Raw genomic sequence first — 27,989 nt, 5'->3', positions numbered from 1 at the left:
GCAAAAAACGTACGTAGCTGGTGGAATACTTAACTTTAATCCATAATTGGTTAACATCGCTCTTGACGGTACATGTATTACAGCATCAATAGTAACTGGTAATGGCGCCTTGCTAGGTCGTAGCAAATGACGTAGCTGAAGTCTATGCTAACTATCGTCTCGGCAAATGAGAGCGTAATTTGTCAGTGAACCATCGCTAGCAAAGTCGGCTGTACAACTGGGGCGAGTGCTAGGAAGTCTCTCTAGACCTGCCGTGTGGCGGAGCTCGGTCTGCAGTCACTGATAGTGGCGACACGCGGGTCCGACGTATACTAACGGACCGCGGCCGATTTAAAGGCTACCACCTAGCAAGTGTGGTGTCTGGCGGTGACACCAAAAAAAATCTGTTACTTCAAGTACAGTCTGAGCAGGCTCCCTGCAGCGTGCAATGGACTGACCCCAAACCACCGCCATTTGTGACTTCAGTGGTGCCAAGCGAGAGTTCAGTGCAGGGCGAAGTGAAGCTCTGTTGTGCATTGTGGCCGGCCGCTGTGACCGAGCGGTCCTAGGCGCTCCAGTCCGGATCCGCGCTTCTGCTACGGTCGCAGGTTCGAATCCTGCCTCGGGCATGGATGTGTGTGATGTCTTTAGGTTAGTTAGGTTTAAGTAGTTCTAAGTGCTAGGGGACTGAGGACCTCAGATGTTAAGTCCCATAGTACTTAGAGCCATTTGAACCATTTTTGTGCTTTCTGATAAAAGCTGATTCTGTCTCTGTGTCAGTGAGGGCCATGTGTTGATTAGAATGAGGCCAGTTGAATGCCTGCAATCAGTCTGTCGGCGTGGTAGACACACTGGACCTGTACCTGGAGTTACGGTCTGGGATTCAAATGGCTCTGAACACTATGGGACTTAACTTCTGAAGTCATCAGTCCCCTAGAACTTAGAAGTACTTAAACCTAACTAACCTAAGGACATCACACACATCCATGCCCAAGGCAGGATTCGAACCTGCTACCGTAGCGGTCGCGCAGTTCCAGACTGTAGCGCCTAGAACCGCTCGGCCACCCCGGCCGGCGGTCTGGGATTCGATTTGGTATGACAGCAATGGCACTTTCGTCAGTCTGGTGATTTGACTTGTTGTGCTGCCATTCATGAACAGCATTCCAGGGGAAGTGTTCCTACAGGTTAGAACTTGTCCACATAACGCTGTTGTACCCCAATGGTGTCAACACGTTACCTCAGCCTACTCGGTCATCAGATCTGTCAGCAGTCGAGCACATTTGAGACATCTTCGGACAGCAACACCACTTTCATCCAGAAACACCATTAACCGTCCCTGTACTGACCAACCAAGTGAAACAGTCATGGAAGTCATCCCACAAACTGACATCCAGCACCTATACAACACAATGCATTCTACATCCTGGTGGTCACACCGGTTGTCAATGTACCAGCATTTCATATTTGCAAATGGCCTATCTCGCACTTACATTAACCTGTGATCTTGCAATGTTAGACACATAAATATGTTACCTAGACAAATGTAATCCAAATTATTTCTTGGTGTAGCGATTCGGGGCATATTATAATGAATGGGACCTTAGACCTTTCTTTGTCGTCCACAACCATGTAATTATGATCCTTTTGCCTCGCTCTGGCAGTGAGCCTGGGGATGATGTCAACGGGCATCGTGCTGGCGTGGTCCTCGCCGGCGGTGCCCAAACTCCCCCACCTGACGGCCGCCGAGGCATCGTGGTGGGGTCTCTGCCGTCGTTGGCGGCGGCGTTGGGCCCCTGGCTGGGCGGATGGGCGGCGGACCGCATTGGGCGGCGTACCACGACGCTGATTGCAATACTGCCCATCGCCTGCAGCTGGGTCGCGCTCATGTTCGTCGAGTACTCGCCCACCTGGCTCTGCGTCGTGCGCTTCATCTCGGGGCTCGGCATCGGCCTCGGAAATCCGGCGCTCAACATGTATGGTGCCGAGATCTTCCAGGTATGAGTCGCCACTCTGTTTGGGACAGTCTATCAAATCCCCTCGGTCATAAACAGAAAACTGTGAACATCTTACGTACCGATCAGTTTGGCTTCAGGGAAGGTAAAGGCACCAGAGAGGCACTCCTGGAATTACGCCTGATAATTCAAGTAACACTAAAGAAATACTCTGAGGGGAAACAAGTCATTGGCTAGCGACATATACGTATACAGATGGCGCTAATATCTCGTACACAAGATACACTACTGGCCATTACATTTGCTACACCACGGAGATGTGCTACAGACGCGAAATTTAACCGACAGGAAGAAGATGCTGTGATATGCAAATCGCTTTTCACAGCATTCACACACGGTTGGCGCCGGTGGCGACTCCTACAACGTGATGAGATGACGAAACTTTCCAACCGATTTCTTATACACAGACAGCAGTTGACCGGCACTGCCTGGTGAAACGTTGTTGTGATGCCTCGTGTAAGGAGGAGAAATGCGTACCATCACGTTTCCGACTTTGATAAAGGTCGGATTGTAGCCTATCGCGATTGCGGTTTATCGTATAGCGACATTGCTGCTCGCGTTGGTCGAGATACAATGACTGTTAGCAGAATATGGAATCGGTGGGTTCAGGAGGGTAATACGGAACGCTGTGCTGGATCCCATCGGCCTCGTATCACTATCAGTCGAGATGACTGACATCTTATCCACATGGCTGTAACAAGTCGTGCAGCCACGTCTCGATCCCTGAGTCAACAGATGGGGACGTTTGCAAGACGACAACCATCTGCACGAACAGTTGGACGACGTTTGCAGCAGCATGGACTATCAGCTCGGAGACCGTGGCTGCGATTACCCTTGACGCTACATCATAGACAGGAGCGCCTGTGATGGTGCACTCAACGACGAACCTAGGTGCACGAATGGCAAAACGTCTTTTTTTGGATGAATCCAGGTTCTGTTTACAGCACCATGATGGTCGCATCCGTGTTTGGCGACATCGTGGTGAACGCACTTTGGAAGCGTGTATTCGTCATCGCCATACTGGCGTGTCACCCGGTGTGATGGTATGGGGTGCCATTGGTTACACGTCTCGGTCACCTCTTGTTCGCATTGACGGCACTTTGAACAGTGGACGTTACAGTTCAGATGTGTTACGACCCTTGGCTCTACCCTTCATTCGATCCCTGCGAAGCCCTACATTCCAGCAGGATAATGCACGACCGCATGTTGCAAGTCTTGTACGGGCCTTTCTGGATACAGAAAATGTTCGACTGCTACCCTGGCGAGCACATTCTCCAGATCTCTCACCAACTGAAAACGTCTGGTCAATGGTGGCCGAGCAACTGGCTCGTCACAATACGCCAGTCACTACTCTTGATGAACTGTGGTATCGTGTTGAAGCTGCATGGGCAGCTGTGCCTGTACACGCCATCCAAGCTATGTCTGACTGTATGCCCAGGCGTATCAAGGCCGTTATTACGGCCACAGGTGGTTGTTCTGGGTACTGATTTCTCAGGATCTATGCTCCCAAATTGCATGAAACTGTAATCACATGTCCGTTCTAGTATAATGTATTTGTCCAATGAATACCCGTTTATCATCTGCATTTCTTCTTAGTGTAGCAATTTTAATGGCCAGTCGTGTATTAAAGGGCACCGCGTTCGCGGAGCTGTCAGTTATACTCAGGTGAATAATGTGATATGGTTTCCGACGTGATTATGGCCGCACGATGGGAATTTACGTACAGGGTGATTCAAAAAGAATACCACAACTTTAGGAATTTAAAACTCTGCAACGACAAAAGGCAGAGCTAAGCACTATCTGTCGGCGAATTAAGGGAGCTATAAAGTTTCATTTAGTTGTACATTTGTTCACTTGAGGCGCTGTTGACTAGGCGTCAGCGTCAGTTGATGCTAAGATGGCCACCGCTCAACAGAAAGCTTTTTGTGTTATTGATTACGGCAGAAGTGAATCGACGACAGTTGTTCAGCGTGCATTTCGAACGAAGTATGGTGTTAAACCTCCTGATAGGTGGTGTATTAAACGTTGGTATAAACAGTTTACAGAGAATGGATGTTTGTGCAAAGGGAAAAGTTCTGGACGGCCGAGAACGAGTGATGAAAATGGACTACAGTATCTGGAGATGTTAGAGAATGGGCTGTTCCCTCAGCTCGAACAAGAAGCACAACAATTCATATTTCAGCAGGATGGAGCGCCACCACATTGGCACTTATCTGTCCGTAACTACCTGAACGTCAACTACCCGAGGCGATGGATCGGCCGCCAGGCAGCCCGTGACAGAGCACTTCATGACTGGCCTCCAAGAAGCCCTAATCTTACCCCCTGCGATTTTTTCTTATGGGCGTATGTTAAGGATATGGTGTTTCGGCCACCTCTCCCAGCCACCATTGATGATTTGAAACGAGAAATAACAGCAGCTATCCAAACTGTTACGCCTGATATGCTACAGAGAGTGTGGAACGATTTGGAGTATCGGGTTGATATTGCTCGAGTGTCTGGAGGGGGCCATATTGAACATCTCTGAACTTGTTTTTGAGTGAAAAAAAACCTTTTTAAATACTCTTTGTAATGATGTATAACAGATGGTTATATTATGTTTCTTTCATTAAATACACATTTTTAAAGTTGTGGTATTCTTTTTGAATCACCCTGTACTTTGAACGCGGAATGGTAGTTGGAGGTAAACGCATGAGACATTCTATCTAGGAAATCGTTGGGGAATTCAATATTCCGAGATCCACAGTGTGAGGATTGTGCCGAGAATACCAAATATCGGGCATTATCTCTCTCTGCGGTCAAGGCACCGCCCGACGGCTTTCAGTTGGTGGACGAGAGAAGTGGCGTTTGCGTATAGTTGTCAGTACTAACAGACAAGCAGCACTGTGCCAGACAAGCGCAGAAATGAAAGTGCGACGTGCGGCGAACGTACCCGTCGTGACAGTGCGACGAAATTTGGCGTTAGTCTTGAAATGCCCGCTAAGTGACGCAGGGCTAACAGGTAAATAGGGTTGTGGAAAGGACCAAGGGAATTGCTGTCGGATTCATTTCACAATTGTAATTTATCATCATTTAGGTCACAAATACACTTTTGAAAGGACTAAATTTGCTTCGTGGCTGAAGGGCTCCAAACAGGCTTTAGAATAAGTTCAATTTTGAAAAGACATGACACACAGTTAAATTTACGAATAAGATAAATCGTATACATGCATGAGATCAGCATGCTGAGCGGCTGAATGCCGCCGGATTAAATCTTCAAAATTCCAAATATGCTATGATGACTACTGAAGGCAGGAGACCACAATGTTTTAAGACGCTAAAAGGACTGACGGCCGGCAAGACGCACAGAAAGAGATAAACAAACGCAATAAAATGGATGAAAGCCGCAAGGTTAAACTCTGAAAATTAAGGAAATATATATATTGCAACAATCAGTAAAACAATACATTAAGTTCACAAATTTCCTTTTGCAACGCCAACGGTGGAAGGCCCACAATAACTGGTAAAATCTTTCAGAGGAAATTACAATAACCTTTCAAGAGCAGAAGGCAATACTGTTTGGACTTGAAGGAAACTTTGAGAACATGTTTCCAGGGCTGAAGACCCTCAATTAACTTTGCCCAATAGAAGATATGAAAAACAATAAAGCCCCAAAAAAAAACCTTTTAAAATAAATTACAACATTAACACTGCCAAAGAATAATTAAGGGAACAGCACTCAGGAGCTTCCAGGGGATCGGTCTGCCCTCCTTCACTTAGGCAAGACAGGCGGTGGACTCAACTACACTGGATTCGTCCGAACCCAACCAACGGAGTCACCGACCGACCGACCAACCGCTTGCTTGCCACGACGGAGTATACGAGAATCCAAGGCCCCCAAAAAAGGTACAAGTATCACTAACCCCAAACAAACGCTTATGTGAACTGAACTGCCAAAACTACACACCATGTTGGGCAGCAACAACCGGTGAGGAAAAGACACTGCATAAAAATTACGTTAGCGGTCAGGGCAGGTAACCAGAACACTAACGGACACAATGCAGAAAATTCCGCTGGTGCACTTAACTATGGATAAATTAATTTAATCAGTTCCACCTGACGGCGGCTATCTCGAACACGTTACTCGTTGTTGCTCACAGGAAAACCTCCACAACAGCAACGCCGGAACCAACAACGTAATGCTCAAAATGACTTAAGCTACGTTGTGCAAGACGCGACAGTTGGCTGCGACTGCGACGCTGCCCCCTCCTCTTTTCCCTCCCTGGCAGACGACGACACGGCCGCAACACGACAGGAGTCGTCGCTGTTTCCCCAGCTCTGGTCGGCGGCGGCTGATTCAAATACATAAGAAAAATAAGAATTCCGATTTTCTTGCTGTAAAAAATTCTGTATGTTAATGGAACAAAATTACATCGGCTCCCAGAGTTAGTTTTTCGATACAGATTCTCCTTTTACATTAAAAAAATTGAAAAGTATCTCTCCCGGTTTTGCGTATTATTTCGCTGTGTATTACTTCTCTATCGATTATGAGGAAAGTAAAAGGCACAAAAAATTGATATTTGCGTATCTTACAGTTTCACATCACAGCTTGATAATGAGGTGTCTGTTTTTCCGATATTCGTCACAGTTATTCCGATACTTAATTTAAAAGTAACATACTGCATAAAATTTGAATTGTGTACTGTGAAAAATGTGGTCACTGGCTACTTTGCGTATGGTTCATGTTAGGTCATACATCGTTGCTGATAAAAAGAAGCTAACATATAGAAATTATGTTTAAAGTTGAGATCAGAGTGATATCGATCTCCGTTTCCGAGATTTGGGCTCATATATCTCCGGAAGCGTCGCGACTAGCCGCCAGTTCTGTCGACGCGCAACGTGAATCATGTGGTCATCACACGATAGAGAATGCATTTGTTTTGTTTCGCTGTCACATTTGGACCTAATGAAACTATTTTATGTCATATATTTCTCCGGTATGAGTTACTAATATTTCTCTATATGCTCTTGACAATTTCATTTAAAATGCCACAAACTGTAGGTTTCTTAAAAGTAAAGACATGCTGCCTTCAATATATTTTCTTCTCATTCTTGGGAAGAGGATAAAATACTCAGCTCTAGTATTTTCTTCTGAACCTGGACGAGGATACCCAAGTAGACGTCCTAACAAAACCAACAAATATCAAAAATTTACGTTTTTCAACAGAGCAAAAAAACGTTCAAATTAGTTTAATATGCTCTTGCCGTCAATTATATTTTTTATATGATGTGGTAGGTAAATCATAGCGACACGACTGAAAAATTTGCATTATTGGGAAAATAATATATATTTCACTCACCTGCCAGTTTCAACTGTGCACCAATTTCTTCCCAAATTCTGTCTCTGAACAAAGTGTCCTTATATTTAGGGTTCTTCAAATCGTAAAGGCAAGGATGCTGCGAGACCAGCTCACAGAGCATCACATCCTGTGAGTGGCTCATTTCAGTTTTCCTTGACTGGCTCGACATCTTTCTGGCAGCCGCACGTCTTTGTGTCGTCCGACTTCCGTCGCAACACTGCTCACTGGTGCAGTGCTGCGGCAGCTGCCGCAAGAGTCGCGCGTCGCATCCCAAACTCGAACTGCGCATGCGCCAGCAGGCAACTTCTGACGTCACGTAGCGACCCGTCGCAGTCGCTAGTGTGGGTCGCGTCTTGGACAACGTACCTTAACCTACACGTCCTCGGTCGGCGAGCGACGATGCTCGTACCGATCGGACAGCTCCAGATAGACCCCGACACTGCGCAGAGACCGCCAGCGGCCCAGTCAACCACGCCGCACGGTGTTCTCGGACCAACCGACCGACCAAAAATCCACCAGAGGTCAGGCCCGGCTTAAGTGATGCGTGGCAGCAACGGTCGGTCGAGCGATGTCCACGCAGGGCTCACTGCTGCTGCAAGCCGGCGACTGGCTGGCCCGCGCTGCGCTCCAGACGCAGACTGCCCAGACGCAGACTGTCCAGCTCACGACGGGAACTGCCGCCGTGAACTCTCCTCCTCGCACGTACCGACTGACTCCTGTCAGAATACCAACATCTAAAATCGTCGTCAGTGAAAATAACGCGAACTACACACACAACCTGGCAAACACTTGCATGAAGACCTGAGCGACACCGAATAGTAACTAAGCTAACATGAAGACAAGTCGGGAGTCGATGCACACCCACACAGCAGACTCGTGAACAATCGGCGAGCCAAAATGCGTCGTCCGGTAGGACGACCGACCGACGATCCACCGAGACCGTGGCCCGGCTCAAGTGATGCGTGGCGGCAATGGTCGGGCGAGCCACGTCGACGCAGACCTCACTTCTCCAACCCGACTGCACTAGTGCCGCATTACAACTCCCCGACTGGCAGGCCTGGACCGCGCTCCAGACGCGTTCCAGCTGACTGGAAGACCCGAACTCGCGACCCGAACTCGCGACGCGAACTCTCTTACGACAGACAACGACCGGAAAGTCATAGCAGTTGAGCAAAGATACTACGAGAGGTTAAAAAATGGTTCAAATGGCTCTGAGCACTATGGGACTTGAATGCTGAGGTCATCAGTCCCCTAGAACTTAGAACTACTTAAACCTAACTAACCTAAGGAAATCACACACATCTATGCCCGAGGCAGGATTCAAACCTGCAACCGTAGCGGTCGCGCGGTTACAGACTGTGGCTCTTAGAACCGATCGGCCGCTCTGGCCGGCATACTACGAGAGGGGATACATCGATACGCGTTGCTAACGCCGCTCACGGTCAGGCAAAGCAGCAACTCACTGGCAGTAGTAATTTAAATTCACGTAGTGAGGTGGAAGTACGTTAAAAATAGGGTGTAAAATACATGATGACGGACACTAGAGGCACGCACGGCGCAGGTCTGTGGCGCCAGACGATCGATGCAAGTGCCTTTGCTAACCACACCATATCGTCTGCAGCGCCTCCCCTAGGATCGTAACCATATCGGATGGACTCTAGACGGCTGGGAGGCCGTGGCCTGGTCGAATGAGACCTGATTTCAGTTGGTGATAGTTGATGGGGAGCTGATGGTAGGCTTCTAGTGTGGTGTAAACTCCACGAAGCCACGGAGCCAAGTTGTCAACGAGGCAGTTTGTAAGCTGTCGGTTGGCTCCATAGTGATGTGGGCTGTCTTTACACGGAATAGACTGGATCCTCTGGATGTTTGGCTACAAGGAGGCCTTCTCGATTCCTATGCCTATAAAAGGCATATGACCTGGTTCCTAGGAGGAAGTTATTGTCTGTTCTACAAGATTATGGAATAGGAGGCAAACTTTTCCAAGCAATTGAAGGTCTTTACATGGATAGTCAGGCAGCAGTTAGAGTTGACGGTAAATTGAGTTCATGGTTCAGAGTAGTTTCAGGGGTAAGACAAGGCTGCAACCTGTCTCCACTGTTGTTCATATTATTTATGGATCATATGTTGAAAACAATAGACTGGCTGGATGAGATTAAGATATGTGAACACAAAATAAGCAGTCTTGCATATGCGGATGACTTAGTTGTGATGGCAGATTCGATTGAAAGTTTGCAAAGTAATATTTCAGAGCTAGATCAGAAATGTAAGGACTATGGTATGAAGATTAGCATCTCCAAAACGAAAGTAATGTCAGTGGGAAAGAAATATAAACGGATTGAGTGCCAAATAGGAGGAACAAAGTTAGAACAGGTGGACGGTTTCAAGTACTTAGGATGCATATTCTCACAGGATGGCAACATAGTGAAAGAACTGGAAGCGAGGTGTAGCAAAGCTAATGCAGTGAGCGCTCAGCTACGATCTACTCTCTTCTGCAAGAAGGAAGTCAGTACCAAGACTAAGTTATCTGTGCACCGTTCAATCTTTCGACCAACTTTGTTGTATGGGAGCGAAAGCTGGGTGGATTCAGGTTACCTTATCAACAAGATTGAGGTTACGGATATGAAAGTAGCTAGGATGATTGCAGGTACTAGTAGATGGGAACAATGGCAGGAGCGTGTCCACAATGAGGAAATCAAAGAAAAACTGGGAATGAACTCTATAGATGTAGCAGTCAGGGCGAACAGGCTTAGATGGTGGGGTGTTGAGTCATGTTACACGCATGGGAGAAGCAAGGTTACCCAAGAGACTCATGGATTCAGCAGTAGAGGGTAGGAAGAGTCGGGGCAGACCGAGGAGAAGGTACCTGGATTCGGTTAAGAATGATTTTGAAGTAATAGGTTTAACATCAGAAGAGGCACCAATGTTAGCACTGAATAGGGGATCATGGAGGAACTGTATAAGGGGGGCTATGCTCCAGACTGAACGCTGAAAGGCATAATCAGTCTTAAATGATGATGATGATGATGATGATGATGATAAAAAGGTGGAACTTTTATGGATGACAATGCGCCGTGTTTCTGGACCACTGTTGTTCGCGAAAGTTTTCACAAACATTCTTGACAGTTCGAGCGAACGGTTTGGTTACCCAGATCGCCCGACATGAATCCTATCGAACATTTATGAGACACAGTAGAGAGGTCAGTTCGTACAGACAATCCTGCAGCGGCACCACTTTCGCAATTATTGACGGCTATAGAGTCAGCATGGCTCAGTATTTCAGCAGGGGACCTCCAACGCCTTGTTGAGTCAGTAACACTTCGAGTTGCTGTACTACACCGAGCAAAAGGTGGCGCGACACGATATTGGAAAGTATCCCGTGACTTTTTTCAGTGTATTGTTGTGTCCGCCTGCTTCGGTGGACAACAAATGTTCTTACAGACTGCATGGAAAGCGGCGCGTGGGTCTGTTCCTGTGATCTGCAAAATAGGCCAAATGATGGTTGCGAGTAGGAGCAAGTGAGGTAAAGCACTTCGGTACTGCGTGTAAAATTAAAGATCTTTTCTGTAGGAAAAAAATTAGTAAGAAATGGTTACATAACTTTGCGATGATGAGCGTGTAGGCGCGAAGCGGTATTCACGTCGTAAGTAGTACAAAGTCTCAATAGCTAGCCAACACACACTGAAGTCGATGCGATGTTTCCAGGCCGTCTGCTCTTGATGAACTGGACAGGAAGCAGAGCGGCACTCGTTGAGCTCCACAGCGTCAGCTTGAGGGCGCTGTGGTCGGCGTGGTTCGTCCGCTCTCGTACTGCCAACCTACGAGTGTGCACCTATTCTGTGGCATCGGAACTATCGATACCACATCGTTCACCTGGCAACCGGTGAAAAAACTTGCGTTGCTTTGTGCGAAAGACCTCAAATTTGGATTTGTTAGTGAAAAGTACCTTTTTCCATTGATTTACTGCCCAACTTTCATGTTGCCTGCCCATAGCCTCTCCTGCCGATTAATAGCCGTCAGTAATGGTTTCTCAGCCGCCGCACGCCCGTTTAGGTTCACTGCCGGAAGTCGCCTTTTCACAGTACTTACACTCGCCGGCTTTTCCCTACTACGGTTGAGTTCTGCCGCTAAAACTGGCGCTCTTTTGAATCCATCACGTTTACTTGTGAGTACTATATATTTGTCATCACTTTTTGAAGTGACTTTTGGCCTACCCTTTCGAGATCGATCGACATTCTGGAATTTGCAAGGTATAATGGACATATCCCAAGGAAACATGTTCTTGAAATGCTATTTGTCGTATAGCAAGACCGGATGGACTAAAAAACATAATTTCAGAACGTTTTTCTGTTGAAAACTCCTTTCTTCGTCCCATTATCGATGTTTATAATGAGCACTCACTGCTATTCACTTTCTTATATCTCGTGCATAGATACATGACCCTCTTTTACCAGTATCCGTGTTTACAGATTTGTTGAAGTCCTATGAACTCCATCTAGTGAAGAAAATAAGCGACATGCAGTGCTTGGAACGCGAAGAGCATATCAACGGAAAGTTACGTTTGAGAGATTTGATTTTTAAAAACGTGGAACACTTCTCTTAAAAGCTATAATGAGCATGACACTGGGGAACAATACAGCTAATACGTACTTGAATATGATTACTAGCTCTTATACTTACTTTTGGGGCGTCCGAAAACTTTGAGATATATATATATATATATATATATATATATATATATATATATATATATATATATAGAAATGGAAAAAAGAACACATTGACACCGGTGTGTCAGACCCACCATACTTGCTCCGGACACTGCGAGAGGGCTGTACAAGCAATGATCACACGCACGGCACAGCGGACACACCAGGAACCGCGGTGTTGGCCGTCGAATGGCGCTAGCTGCGCAGCATTTGTGCACCGCCGCCGTCAGTGTCAGCCAGTTTGCCGTGGCATACGGAGCTCCATCGCAGTCTTTAACACTGGTAGCATGCCGCGACAGCGTGGACGTGAACCGTATGTGCAGTTGACGGACTTTGAGCGAGGGCGTATAGTGGGCATGCGGGAGGCCGGGTGGACGTACCGCCGAATTGCTCAACACGTGGTCCGTGAGGTCTCCACAGTACATCGATGTTGTCGCCAGTGGTCGGCGGAAGGTGCACGTGCCCGTCGACCTGGGACCGGACCGCAGCGACGCACGGATGCACGCCAAGACCGTAGGATCCTACGCAGTGCCGTAGGGGACCGCACCGCCACTTCCCAGCAAATTAGGGACACTGTTGCTCCTGGGGTATCGGCGAGGACCATTCGCAACCGACTCCATGAAGCTGGGCTACGGTCCCGCACACTGTTAGGCCGTCTTCCGCTCACGCCCTAACATCGTGCAGCCCGCCTCCAGTGGTGTCGCGACAGGCGTGAATGGAGGGACGAATGGAGACGTGTCGTCTTCAGCGATGAGAGTCGCTTCTGCCTTGGTGCCAATGATGGTCGTATGCGTGTTTGGCGCCGTGCAGGTGAGCGCCACAATCAGGACTGCATACGACCGAGGCACACAGGGCCAACACCCGGCATCATGGTGTGGGGAGCGATCTCCTACACTGGCCGTACACCACTGGTGATCGTCGAGGGGACACTGAATAGTGCACGGTACATCCAAACCGTCATCGAACCCATCGTTCTACCATTCCTAGACCGGCAAGGGAACTTGCTGTTCCAACAGGACAATGCACGTCCGCATGTATCCCGTGCCACCCAACGTGCTCTAGAAGGTGTAAGTCAACTAGCCTGGCCAGCAAGATCTCCGGATCTGTCCCCCATTGAGCATGTTTGGGACTGGATGAAGCGTCGTCTCACGCGGTCTGCACGTCCAGCACGAACGCTGGTCCAACTGAGGCGCTAGGTGGAAATGGCATGGCAAGCCGTTCCACAGGACTACATCCAGCATCTCTACGATCGTCTCCATGGGAGAATAGCACCCTCATTGCTGCGAAAGGTGGATATACACTGTACTAGTGCCGACATTGTGCATGCTCTGTTGCCTGTGTCTATGTGCCTGTGGTTCTGTCAGTGTGATCATGTGATGTATCTGACCCCAGGAATGTGTCAATAAAGTTTCCCCTTCCTGGGACAATGAATTCACAGTGTTCTTATTTCAATTTCCAGGAGTATATATATATATATATATATATATAAATGTTGGTCCTGTCACCCTTGCCAGTGTAATGCTGTCTTTGCTTTGACCGGCGTGGAATTTTTTAAAGATTCTTGAAATAAAAGAATAAAATTTTCGCTAAACAGGGTCGCATAAAATACATTTTATCTTCATTTAACTGTCTCATCTGGTCTAGAATCCGTTGCTGGATAGCAGTATATTTTGGTGACATATGACTGTGTTTGAGTTTAGGTTCAAAGCGATGAAATAATCTGCATGATAATAACAGTGATAATCGGACTTCGCAAGGAACACTGAACTGCAGGCTGGACTTGTACATATGAAAATGATTAAAGGATAGTGTGCTGATGGCGCGCAGTCGTTGTGTCAACTAACCAATCTGCTCCAAGTAATTAACAGGCTGAAAAAGCATGAAAGCTTTCTGTATTTGTTCGACATGGTGCTGATTACACTATCTTCAGTAAAATACACAGAGTAATTTAAACATTTACCTATTACTTAATTAGTAATTTCAATAACAGAAATCTATACCGAACCTTATTGACTGGAACCTCTAACAGGAAGGACAAAAGTGAGTTGTACATCACCTTTGCATTTTCTAAACTACAGAATTACTAAAATTCCATCAAGTTCTTTTCTTTTTTTTACGTGGAGATTTCATGATTTCTTATAATGCAATTACTCCCTATCTGCAGGCTAACATCAGGGGTGCGCTGTCTATGGTACAGCAGCCGTCGATAACCACGGGCTTCATGATCGACTACTGCATCGGCCCCTTCGTATCGTACACTACGCTAGCAGCCATAGGTCTCACTGCAACTCTCTTGTTTCTGGTGACCTTCTTCTGGGTGCCAGAGTCGCCCTACTACCTGCTGGCCAAGGGCAGGGATGAAGACGCGGAGAACTGTCTCCGGCGACTGCGAGACGACAACAGCGACATCTCTTCTGAACTTCAGAGGATGAAGGTATACGCTTCATATCATCAGTACACAGCGCAACTCCAGCTTAATTTTTTCTTGACCCTTGCATGACTCAGTGGTTACAAAAGACACCTGGCAACCAATTCACCCTCTCTCACATTTCATAACCCTCAAAATACATAAACTACTGCCTTGTCTTTTCATTGGTTATGTATTCGTGGTAAAATCACAAATACGACTTACGTATACTTGTACAAGAGAAAAAGACTTTTATCAGGCTATTAAATTACCTTATACCAGACAGCCACATGAAACCCTATCGCTACAAATGTTACTACTGTGTGCGAGATACTGGCCTCTTCTGTATAAGATTGGAGCCCATGTGGGAGTTGTAGCTGGTTCTTAAGACACCGGAAAAAATCCAAAATTCTGTAAATTTTGGTAAAATGGCCGAGTTGTGAGTTCTTGATCAGGTAATGTTGGCTGAAATGGATTGCTACTGCACATGACTAGGGCATTCAGACTGGGGCAATTAAGTGACATACATGAAATTTCGCGATGTATACCAGTTGCTTTATTCACGTCGTTGGCATTGGCCAAAATAACAAAACCATAATCACAACTATCGACGATGAATAATATGCACGCAAGATAATCTACACATGTTACAAGAATACTTTTCTTGCACAGTGGACAACAAATAACACCAGTCTGCATTTCAGAACTTTTTGTCACATGATTTGTTGAAAGTAAGTGTACTTAATTCATTTTTTATGCTGATTCTTGATATAACTTTCGTTTTTGTGTATCTACATCTCTACACCTACTTCCATACTCTACAAACCACCTGACGGTGTGTGGCGGAGGGTACCTTGAGTACCTCTATCGGTTCTCCCTTCTATTCCAGTCTCGTATTGTTCGTGGAAAGAAGGATTGTCGGTATGCCTCTGTGTGGGCTCTAATCTCTCTGATTTTATCCTCATGGTCTCTTCACGAGATATACGTAGGAGGGAGCAATATACTACTTGACTCCTCGGTGAAGGTATGTTCTCGAAACTTCAAGAAAAGCCCGTACCGAGCTACTGAGCGTCTCTCCTGCGGAGTCTTCCACTGGAGTTTATCAATCATGTCCGTAACGCTTTCGCGATTGCTAAATGATCCTGTAACGAAGCGCGCTGCTCTCCGTTGGATCTTCCCTATCTCTTCTATCAACCCTATCTGGTACGGATCCCACACTGCTGAGCAGTATTCAAGCAGTGGGCGAACAAGCGTAATGTAACCTACTTCCTTTGTTTTCGGATTGCGTTTCCTTAGGATTCTTCCAATGAATCTCAGTCTGGCATCTGCTTTACCGACGATCAACTTTATATGATAATTCCATTTTAAATCACTCCTAATGCGTACTCCCAGATAATTTATGGAATTAACTGCTTCCAGTTGCTGACCTGCTATATTGCAGATAAATGATAAGGGATCTTTCTTTCTATGTATTCGCAGCAAATTACACTTGTCTACATTGACATTCAATTGCCATTCCCTGCACCATGTGTCAATTCGCTGCAGATCCTCCTGCATTTCAGTACAATTTTCCATTGTTAGAACCTCTCGATAAACCACCGCACCATCCGCAAAAAGCCTCAGTGAACTTCCGATGTCATCCACAAGGTCATTTATGTATATTGTGAATAGCAACGGTCCTACGACACTTCCGTGCGGCACACCTGAAATCACTCTTACTTCGGAAGACTTCTCTCCATTCAGAATGACATGCTGCGTTCTGTTATCTAGGAACTCTTCAATCCAATCACGTCAGGTTTTTAGCAAAATAAGAAGTAATATTTTGACGATTTTAGCTTTTGAGCCTACAGATATATTCAAACACCATTTCACACAAGATGAGTTTTTAATCAAAACACATTTAAAAATTCTCTATAGAACTACCCTAATTTATTTCGTGACTTCCATATATAGAAACAAGAAGTCAACAATGTTTCATTAATTTTTAAACTTTCTCTTCTTTGACTTCCTTGCAGATCCTTGCATATGATGACTATCCCTCTTCGACATCCAACACTAGACGAAAATCATAGCTGCAGCCCAGTTCTCATGGTATCTCCTCTCTATCTTAACATCGTGGTGGAAACGTCCACCCTGCTCTTCACTATAATGCCCCAAAGTTTCCGGAAAGTAGTTGATGTATGAGTATAGAAAGCGGACTTCCACACTCATATTACAGCCATTCATCTTGAAATTTTGCAACATTTTTTCAGTAATTGTCTTCTAATTAGGATATTCATTTTTCTCTAGAAAGTTCTCAGTAACTGATGGCAAGGCGACCCATCCGTTCTTCATTGTCTGATCAAACTCATCCTTCATTATTTTCTATATTTGAGAACCAATAAAAATTCCAGCTTTCAGTTTCTCTTATGTGATGTAGGGAAATTTCTGGCAAGGTAGTTGAAGCAGGGTCCATCTTGACATAGGGCCCTAACAAATTTCTTCATTAAGATCAGTTGTATGTGCGGTGGTGGAAGCTAGATTTCTTGTGAGCACTAGTCGCGTGCGTAAACAAAACGATCCTTATGAGGCAACGCCCGTCTGGTATGCAACAGACCAGACGAACAGGTAACACGGGTACGACCTCAACTGACCAAAACTACTAGGGAAACAACCGCAGTCTAAGCTTGCTTACGTTAGTCTATGGCAGCCTCCGGTAGTTTTACAACTCTGCATGTTACACATTGGTACCTGTAACCACAATCTCTTTCTTATACGTGTGTTTTGTATCTGCACACGACGTAACAACGCCACGATACCGTCACTGTCGGCACATATGAAACTGTACTAGTAGATGATGGCTCCACTAAAAAGCCGGGGTACTGAAACCCAGAAGAGGAACGAAAGTCGACGTGCGAGTCAGTCTACGAGGGAGCAGAGAGTCCGAAGACTGTACAAAGACGAGTGCGGGGAAAAACACAAAATGCGGGAAGCGCCAGCGGCAGAACAATAAGTAGCTGGAAACAGAGCGTGGGACGAGGCGAAGGCCGGCTCCGAGGTAGTTAAAGCCAGCGTAAGAACACACATAGCCACACTATTGCCGCCGAGAGATAAACACACCCGAATCAGTGGTTCGGCCTACACAATGCTTCGTGCGCGCCGTCGGTCACAGCTTGCCACAATACTCTGGAGACGCGTGTCAGCACATCCGTGTCCATATCCACTTCTGCTGAAGGGGATACTAAAGCGCGGTTCCAAACCACACTGCTGCCTTCCTTCTAAAGTAAGATACGAGATGTGGCTGTAAAATAACGGGACTGATGTTCACAAATGTTAAGGTTTTCCAGGTTATTAAGCTGTGCTCGAATGGAGTTCACCTTAAAACCAACGTTTCGTCCTCATCTGCGGATGACATTTTCAAGAGGGATCGTATTGTTTTGAGCGTCCGCTTCACAACGTGGCTCGCTACTGACTACAGCAAAATTCCACTTCCGCGTACTTCCGCGCAGTGGCGTGATGTCATATGTTTTGTACACGCGAGCGCAATTGGCCGTTGTCGGCTGCCGTTGTCCGCTGTTGCTGTCACTCCATGGTGGAAGACGTACACATCTTCTTCAGCAACGGAATCCAGAGGTCATTCAGTTTCACTTTCTTCTTCTTACTATCGAAATTCCTGGGCTATTTTACAATCTCTAAGCCCTCTCTGTAAAACTTTCCGTGTTATCTACTTATGGCTGCCAGTACTTGAATTCTATCGAAATGAATGTCGTGGTCTCCCAGGTGCAGAATTTTGCGCAACAGCTGTTCTGTGAAACTCCCCTGTTCTGTAATTGTCGCTGTGGCCTTCTAGTTGTTTTTTGATCGTTATTTTTCTAGTACCCACGTACACCTTCGCACAACTACACGGAATCATGCAAATTCTTGCTTTTTCCAGCGGTATCCGAGCATCCTTGTCCGATTTTAGATGATCTCGTATATTCTAGGTAGCTTTCTAGATTACGGCGATGTTCCGCTTTTTCATCATTTTTCCTAAGCAGTCAGCAACGTGCACGAAAACTTTCGATTTCCCCGGCGGTTGAGCGTCGCTATGATTTCTACGCGGTGGTGTTAAGGCTCATTTCACCTTAGCGAACGAGTAAATATTTTCCAGCAGTGCATTGGTGAGATATTTTAATTCTGCGTCAAACAGAGATTTTGATTGTTCTGTCAGCCAACGTCTTTGCGATGCCTCGCTTTTGTAGTAGGTGGTGGTTCGAGTCTCGAAGGTAACGGTCTGTGTGCGTTGGTTATTGGTAAACCGTGTCGCTCAAGCTACCATCTTCCTTCGACATAAAAGTTTTCTGGTTTTGGTACCGCGTCATAATGTATAAAACTACTGCTGCTGGAGAAAAACCAACGTTTCGGCCACGGTTGCAGCGGCCTTCTTCTGGGACTCCAGCAACAGTAGTTTTATACATTATGACGTGGTACCACACCCAGAAAACTTTCAAGACTCTGGCCGCGGAAGCCTACGCAATTATATTACCATCTTCCTTCTTGAAAACTAGCACATCAAGAAAATTTAATCTTCTGCCTGCCTCCTCCACCATGGTGAACCGTATCTTCGGGCTGATCCGTTGAGATGATTGTGAAAACGACGCAGTCCCTCCCTGCCATGGCGCCACAAAACAAACGTATCATCGGCATACCGGAACCAGGAACTTGGCTTCTTGTCTGCAGTTTCCAATGACTGCACCTCGAACTGCTCCGTAAAGAATTTCGATGCAGCTAATCTTAAGGGGCTCCCCATAGCGACACCGTTCGTATTTGCACAGAATTCATCGTTTCATTTGAAATACGTGGTTGTGAAACAATATTTAAACAGTTCTGCAACGTAGGGAGGAAAAATCCGATTCAGCTGTTCCAACACTTAGTTGAGCGAAACGATAGCGAATAGCGATACCACACCAAAACTAACTAATATCAGTAAATTAAATGGCATAGTGCTATAGCCGGAGAATATGTGGTGGGTAAAAAAAAAAAACAAAGACTCCAATTTATTGGCAGAACACATGTAAAGCGCAACAGGTCTGCTAAAGAGACTGCTTACCCCAGGCTTGTTCGCCCTCTTCTGGAGTACTGCTGTGCGGTGTGGGATCCACGTCAGATAAGACTGACGGTAGATGTCGAAAAAGTTCAGTAAAGAGCAGCTCGTTTTGTATTATCGCGAAGTAGGTGAAAGAGTGCCACACCACGCGACTTTCATCAAGTCTGCAGATTTCAGTCCGTTGAAGCAGTGAAAGCACAACTGGCACCTGTCATCAAGGAGCTCACAGCTGAAAACTTCCAGCCCTGTGTGTAATCTACCAGCCCACACTGAAGATACAAGATCACCTGAAAACGGCCAAGGGTGCTCACCAACCGCCAGAAAAAGCAAGAATTTATAGGATGTAGCTGTAATGATAGTGGAGGGAATTGTGTTGAGGGTGATAATAACTAAATATGTACCTCGGATGAAACTATATGATTCCAGAGACCTTTTCAAGTCTCCAACATGTATGAAGTATATATGCAGACTGAAGCAACGAATGAAATTTGGTACGAAGATCGGGATTCGAGCCTAGGTCTTCTGGTCACTAGGCAATGCGCTAACCATTACACAAGGGTTGAATGGTGGTTATTGCATCCGCCTAGGGAGCAGGAGATCCACGTTCGAAACCCAACCTTCGTCCAAATTTCCATTCATTGCTTCAGTCTGCATATATAAATCAAATATGTATGCTTTGAAATAAAAGGTTTTACATCAGCAGTTCTTTTAAAGCTGCACATAGTGTAGATTAGTTTTTGATGCGCCGGCCGCTACGGCCGAGCGGTTCTAGGCGCTTCAGTCCGGAAGCGCGCTGCTGCTACGGTCGCAGGTTCGAATTCTGCCTCGGGCTTGCATGCGTGTGATGTCCTTAGGTTAGTTACGTTTAAGTACACTACTGGCCATTAAAATTGCTACACCAAGAAGAAATGCAGATGATAAACGGGTATTCATTGGACAAATATATTATACTAGAACTGACATGTGATTACATATTCATGCAATTTGGGTGCATACATCCTGAGAAATCAGTACCCAGAACAACCACCTCTGGCCGTAATATCGGCCTTGAGACGCCTGGGCATTGAGTCAAACAGAGCTTGGATGGTGTGTACAGCTACAGCTGCCCATGCAGCTTCAGCACAATAACACAGTTCATCAAGAGTAGTGACTGGCGTATTGTAACGAGTCAGTTGCTTGGTCACCATTGACCCGACGTTTTCAATTGGTGAGACATCTGCAGAAGGTACTGGCCAGGGCAGCAGTCGAACAGTTTCCCGTACAGGACGTGCAGCATCCGTTCGTGCATTATCCTGCTGAAAAGTAGGGATACCCAGGGATCGAATGAAGGGTAGAGCCAAGGGTCGTAACATATCTGAACTGTAACGTCCACTGTTCAAAGTGCCGTCAATGCGAACAAGAGGTGACCGAGACGTGTAACCAATGGCACCCCATACCATCACGCCGGGTGATACACCAGTATGACGATGACGAATACACGCTTCCAATTTGCGTTCACCGCGATGTCGCCAAACACTGATGCGACCATCGTGATGCTGTAAACAGAACCTGGATTCATCCGAAAAAAGGACGTTTTGCCCTTTGTGCAGACAGGTTCGTTGTTCAGTACACCATCGCAGGCGCTCCTGTGTTTGATGCAGCGTCAAGGGTAACCGGAGCCATGGTCTCCGAGCTGATAGTCCATGGTGCTGCAAATGTCGTCGAACTGTTCGTGCAGATGGTTGTTGTTTTGCAAACGTCCCCGTCTGTTGACTCAGGGATCGAGACGTGGCTGCACGATCCGTTACAGCCATGCGGATAAGATGCCTGTCATCTCGACTGCTAGTGATACGAGGCCGTTGGGATCCAGCACGGCTTTCCGTATTACCCTCCTGAACCCACCGATTCCATATTTTGCTAACAGTCATTGGATCTCGACCAACGCGAGCAGCAATGTCGCGATATGATAAACTGCAATCGCGATAGGCTACGATCTGGCCTTTGTCAAAGTCGGAAACGTGATGGTAATCATTTCTCCTGCTTATGTCAGCACGTTGTAGGTGTCGCCATCGGCGCCAACCTTGTGTGAATGCTCTGAAAAGGTAATCATTTGCATATCAGAGCATCTTCTTCCTGTCGCTTAAATTTCGCGTCTGTAGCACGTCATCTTCGTGGTGTAGCAATTTTAATGGCCAGTAGTGTTCTTATAAGTCTAGGGGACTGAAGACCTCAGATATTAAGTCACATAGTGCTTAGAACCATTTGAACCATTTGAAATTTTTGATGCGCTCTTGTACTTTTGAGGCCAACAGCCATGAGGCAGTGGTAACACCAGCTCCCTAGATCACTGAAGTTAAGCACTATCAGGTTTGTCTAGTACTTGGATGGGTGCCCATCTGGGTCTGCCGAGAGCTGTTGGCCATCAGGGTGGACTCAGCTCTTGTGAGACCAATTGGGGAGCTACTTGACTGAGAAGCAGCGGCTCCAGTCACGAAACCTGACAACGGCCTGGAGGGCGGTGCGCCTATCACATGCTCCTCCATATCCGCATCCGTATGACACGGCGGTCGGTATCGTTTGCCCTTCTGAAGCCTGTTGGGACGGAAGAGTTCTTGTATGGAAGTTCCACACTAGAAGCACGTCAGTGGGTCTTGAGGAACTTCTGATTGGGACGATGTGGTGGTTTTGCCTTACAGAAAGCTGTGGAGGAGTCCAAGGTGAACGAGGCGTCGGTGCTGGACCTGTTCCGGTCCCGCAGGTGCCGGCGCGCGCTGGCCATCTCTCTGGGCGTGGTCTGCGCCGAGCAGCTGGCGGGCATCAACGCGGTGCTCTTCTACACGCAGAGCATCTTCGACGCCGCTGGCGGCGACGTGGACAGCCGTGTGGCGCCCATCATCGTCAACGGCGCCATGCTGCTCGAGTCGTGCGTCACGCCCTTCCTGGTGGACCGCCTGGGCCGCAGGCCGCTGCTCATCTTCTCCTCCACCGGCATGTCCGTCGCCCTGGTGAGGACTCGTCGCTCATTAATGTTTCACTCCCCTGATCATACAGCCGATTCTTATAACAGGTGTTTGGTTTGCACGTGTCCCAGATAAGTATGGAGTGGTGCACAGAGTTTATATCCTAAAGTTAATCATAATCTGTATATGCCAGAACTTCGTGATCGTTGTCATTGATTATACAATACTGGCCATTAAAATTGCTACAATACGAATATGACGTGCTACAGGTGCGATATTTAACCGACAGGAAGAAGATGCTGTGATATGCAAATGATTAGCTTTCCAGAGCATTCACACAAGGTTGGCGCCGGTGGCGACTCCTACAACGTGCTGACATGAGGAAGGTTTTCAACCGATTTCTCACACACAAACAGCAGTTGACAGGTGTTGCCTGGTGAAACGTTGTTCTGATGCCTCGTGTAAGGAGGAGAAATGCATACCATCACGTTTCCGTCTTTGATGAGGGTCTGATTGTAACCTATCGCGATTGCGGTTTATCGTATCGCGATATTGCTTCTCGCGTTGGTCAAGATCCAATGACTGTTAGCAGAATATGGAATCGGTGGGTTCAGGAGGGTAATACGGAACGCCTTGCTGGATCCCAACGGCCTCGTATCAGTAGCAGTCGAGATGACAGGCATCTTATCCACATGGCTGTAATGAATCGTGCAGCCACGTCTCGATACCTGAGTCAACAGATGGGAACGTTTGCAAAACAACGACCATCTGCACGAACAGTTCGACGACGTTTGCAGCAGCATGGACTATCAGCTCGGAGACCATGGCTCCGGCTACCCTTCACGCTGCATCACACACAGGAGAGCCTGCAATGGTGTACTCGACGACGAACCTGGGTGCACGAATGGCAAAACGTCATTTTTTTCGGATGTATGTAGGTTCTGTTTACAGCATCATGATGGTCGCCTCCGTGTTGGGTGACATCGCGGTGAACGCACATTGGAAGCGTGTATTCGTCATCGCCATATTGCCGAATCACACGGCGTGATGGTATGGCGTGCCACTGATTACACGTCTCGGTCACCTCTTTTTTGTATTGACGGCACTTTGAACAGTGGGCGTTACATTTCAGATGTGTTACAACCCGTGGCTCTACCCTTCATTCGATCCCTGCGAAACTGTACACTTCAGCAGGATAATGCACGACCGCATGTTGCAGGTCGTGTACGGGCCTTCCTGGATACAGAAAATGTTATACTACTGCCGTGGCCAGCACATTTTCCAGATCTCTCACCAATTGAAAACATCTGGTCAATGGTGGCCGAGCAACTGGCTCGTCACAATACGCAGTCACTACCCTTGAACTGTGGTATCGTGTTGAAACTGTATGGGCAGCTGTACCTGTACACGTCATGCAAGCTCTGTTTGACTCAATGCCCACGCGTACCAAGGCCGTTATTACGGCCAGAGGTAGTTGTTCTGGGTACTGATTTCTTAGGATGTATGCACCTACATTGCGTGAAAATGTAATCACATGTCAGTTCTAGTATAATATATTTGTCCAATGAATACCCGTTTATCATCTGCATTTCTTCTTGGTGTAGCAATTTTAATGGCCAGTAGTGTACAATCTGAGTCTCGTAAGGGCGCGTCATATTTCCCATCAAAATACTTCAGTGAAACTTCCTGGCAGATTAAAACTGTGTGCAGGACAGAGACTCGAACGCGGGACCTTTGCTTTTCGCGGGCAAGTGTTCTACCAAATGAGCTACCCAAGCACGACTCACGCCCCGTCCTCATAGCTTTAATTCCTCCAGTACCTCGTCTCCTACCTTTCAAACGCTGTGAGAACGGGGCGTGAGTCTTGCTTGGGTAGCTCAGTTGGTCAGTCAATGTTGGTCGCATCAGCGCTCAACTCGACTAGGTCCGGTCTTACTACCTGGAAATGAGCTATATTCAAGGTACTCCACAGGTGCTTAACACCAGAAGGACCAATTACCACCTCACGAGACACCGTAGGCAAAACCCAATGGAAGCGAAATATCCAGCGGTCAACTGGAGTAACGTCTGGGAAGATATTAACAATCCCATCCTCCACTTCAAAGTAGTGTCAACATGGTATGACATTGTAAACGAGAAGGTCCGCACAGGTGAAAAACTTCACAATATCAAAATGAAGCGGAGTCAGTACTGCGATCATTGCCATACTGTAGATACCTTGGCACACATTCTCATCTGCCGAGACCAATACCACATAAGGAACTGGACTAGAAAAAAACTCGCAATAATTACTAAAACTACAGACTCTGCTATAACACTTAAAGATGTACTTCAACCAGACTGGCACTTCTTTCCTGCAACAAAGCACAATAGCTACACTTGGATTATCGGCCAGTTTGCGTATTTTGCAGTTACGAATTCACATGCGAGTATAGATGAGTACATACAGTATATAATGGAAGAACACCACAACCTAAAAAAAGAGTCAAAAAGGCAAAGCTTTATTTCAAAATTTCTTACTTCACACTTTGCCATAGTGAAGCGGTAATTTTTTGTCGGTGCACAACACTACAGCGAGTCGCTACTAAGTTTGCTTCATTATAATTAAGTTGGCATTTTTTTCTTTTTATTTATTTACTTATTTTTTTATAGTACGGCAAGTCCAAGTGCCTCAGGACAACTACTTTTGCTAGAAGCCGAAACATAAAACAAGTCAGAAGTGTTTGATTGATTTCCTGTTCTTCTGTTTTACGGGTACTAGACAGTTTGTCACGGAAAGTTTCTTATATATATATATATATATATATATATATATATATATATATATATATATATATATATATATATATATACTCCTGGAAATTGAAATAAGAACACCGTGAATTCATTGTCCCAGGAAGGGGAAACTTTATTAATACATTCCTGGGGTCAGATACATCACATGATCACACTGACAGAACCACAGGCACATAGACACAGGCAACAGAGCATGCACAATGTCGGCACTAGTACAGTGTATATCCACCTTTCGCAGCAATGCAGGCTGCTATTCTCCCATGAAGACGATCGTAGAGATGCTGGATGTAGTCCTGTGGAACGGCTTGCCATGCCATTTCCACCTGGCGCCTCAGTTGGACCAGCGTTCGTGCTGGACGTGCAGACCGCGTGAGACGACGCTTCATCCAGTCCCAAACATGCTCAATGGGGGACAGATCCGGAGATCTTGCTGGCCAGGGTAGTTGACTTACACCTTCTAGAGCACGTTGGGTGGCACGGGATACATGCGGACGTGCATTGTCCTGTTGGAACAGCAAGTTCCCTTGCCGGTCTAGGAATGGTAGAACGATGGGTTCGATGACGGTTTGGATGTACCGTGCACTATTCAGTGTCCCCTCGACGATCACCAGTGGTGTACGGCCAGTGTAGGAGATCGCTCCCCACACCATGATGCCGGGTGTTGGCCCTGTGTGCCTCGGTCGTATGCAGTCCTGATTGTGGCGCTCAACTGCACGGCGCCAAACACGCATACGACCATCATTGGCACCAAGGCAGAAGCGACTCTCATCGCTGAAGACGACACGTCTCCATTCGTCCCTCCATTCACGCCTGTCGCGACACCACTGGAGGCGGGCTGCACGATGTTGGGGCGTGAGCGGACGACGGCCTAACGGTGTGCGGGACCGTAGCCCAGCTTCATGGAGACGGTTGCGAATGGTCCTCGCCGATACCCCAGGAGCAACAGTGTCCCTAATTTGCTGGGAAGTGGCGGTGCGGTCCCCTACGGCACTGCGTAGGATCCTACGGTCTTGGCGTGCATCCGTGCGTCGCTGCGGTCCGGTCCCAGGTCGACGGGCACGTGCACCTTCCGCCGACCACTGGCGACAACATCGATGTACTGTGGAGACCTCACGCCCCACGTGTTGAGCAATTCGGCGGTACGTCCACCCAGCCTCCCGCATGCCCACTATACGCCCTCGCTCAAAGTCCGTCAACTGCACATACGGTTCACGTCCACGCTGTCGCGGCATGCTACCAGTGTTAAAGACTGCGATGGAGCTCCGTATGCCACGGCAAACTGGCTGACACTGACGGCGGCGGTGCACAAATGCTGCGCAGCTAGCGCCATTCGACGGCCAACACCGCGGTTCCTGGTGTGTCCGCTGTGCCGTGCGTGTGATCATTGCTTGTACAGCCCTCTCGCAGTGTCCGGAGCAAGTATGGTGGGTCTGACACACCGGTGTCAATGTGTTCTTTTTTCCATTTCCAGGAGTGTATATATATATATATATATATATATATATATATATATATATATATATATATAAAGTAGGTTGGGGTGAAAGTGGCGATGGCACTGGATTTTTTTTTTATAGGACCTTGGGATTGGTATGGGTGATAGTGGCCAACGCCTGAAGTGGAAGAGGTCTAAGAAAAGAAAAAATAAAAGAAAAAGTTGCATTGATGATAGGTTGAAAAAAAAGTTGGTAGAGCACTTGCCTGCGAAGGCAAGGCAAAGGTCTTGAGTTCAGGTCTCGGTCTGGCACACAGTTTTAATCTGCCAGGAAGTTTCATATCAGCGCACATTCCGCTGTAGAGTGAAAATTTCAGTCTAAAAATATTCCAGTTCTCGACATTTCGATCCTTCTACCGGATTCTCCTTCGCGATTCCATTATCGTCTCTGGTGAATGACCACAGTGAAAAGACGGTGTTGTGTTCACTTGTAAAAGGACATCCTCCCCCGATTTTTGTGGAGAAATGCGTTTCTGGGTAAAAATCTTGGGGCTCCTATTGGTGAGTCGCCATTATTTGATAAATACCGGCAGCAGATACTGAAAGAGATAGAAATCCAAACAACTGTTGTTGCTATGCCGCCTCAGTTGTTCCCTGAATAGTTGCCAGCCGCTGTGGTCGAGCGGTTCTAGGCGCTCCAGTCCGGAATCACGCTGCTGCTATGGTCGCAGGTTCGAATCCTGCCTCGGGCATGGATGTGTGTGCTGTCCTTACGTTGTGAGCGTGTAGGTGCTATTCTGCCATTCTGCGCAACGGATTAATCTGATACGTACCCTTAGCCTGTGGCTCCTGCAAGATGCAGTCTCCACCCCCACACTACTACAAAAGTCAGACAGACGCTCCTAACGTTCTAAAGAGAAATGCCTGAAAAACTCTCAGCAATAAATATCTTCTGGAGTCTTCCGCTGTACGGAAATGACACAAAAATTCACAAAATTTCTTACGTAACTAGTGGGATACTTGGGTACTGGAGTATTGCTAGTTAGTGTAAGAAAAACATGAAACTAACGAAAAGTATTATTTTATTTTGCAAAAGTTCTGAGAAATCACAATGGCACTTTTAGTTATGAAATGAGTAAGTTATTTCCGGGTTCTTTTCGGAATGTGAAGTTACCTCTTAAGGATAGGATTCGCTAATGAAATTTCTACACGAAGTTTAAGTTTAAGATTGTTATTGACTTGGCAGAATGGCTGAGAGCCGCGCCTACTCAACTTGAATAATTATCCATTACAGTGCTGCTAGGTACGGTTGAG

At 46.8% G+C, this 27,989-nt stretch overlaps 1 protein-coding gene across 1 annotated transcript in view; it reads left to right on the top strand.

The window, feature by feature from the left end:
* Positions 1-1,614: 1,614 nt before the first annotated feature.
* LOC126176133 (facilitated trehalose transporter Tret1-like) overlaps positions 1,615-27,989 on the top strand; it is a 54,110-nt gene continuing 27,735 nt past the window's right edge. The window contains exons 1-3 of the mRNA XM_049923271.1: positions 1,615-1,974; positions 14,198-14,467; positions 22,181-22,499. Of these exons, the coding sequence (XP_049779228.1) occupies positions 1,615-1,974; positions 14,198-14,467; positions 22,181-22,499 (949 nt within the window). The remainder of the gene's footprint in view (positions 1,975-14,197; positions 14,468-22,180; positions 22,500-27,989) is intronic.

This window comes from Schistocerca cancellata, chromosome 3, assembly GCF_023864275.1.
Source record: "Schistocerca cancellata isolate TAMUIC-IGC-003103 chromosome 3, iqSchCanc2.1, whole genome shotgun sequence".
NCBI classification, from domain to species: Eukaryota; Metazoa; Arthropoda; class Insecta; order Orthoptera; family Acrididae; genus Schistocerca; species Schistocerca cancellata.
Note: the sequence above shows the minus strand (reverse complement) of the source record. Positions and strands in the feature narration are given on the sequence as shown.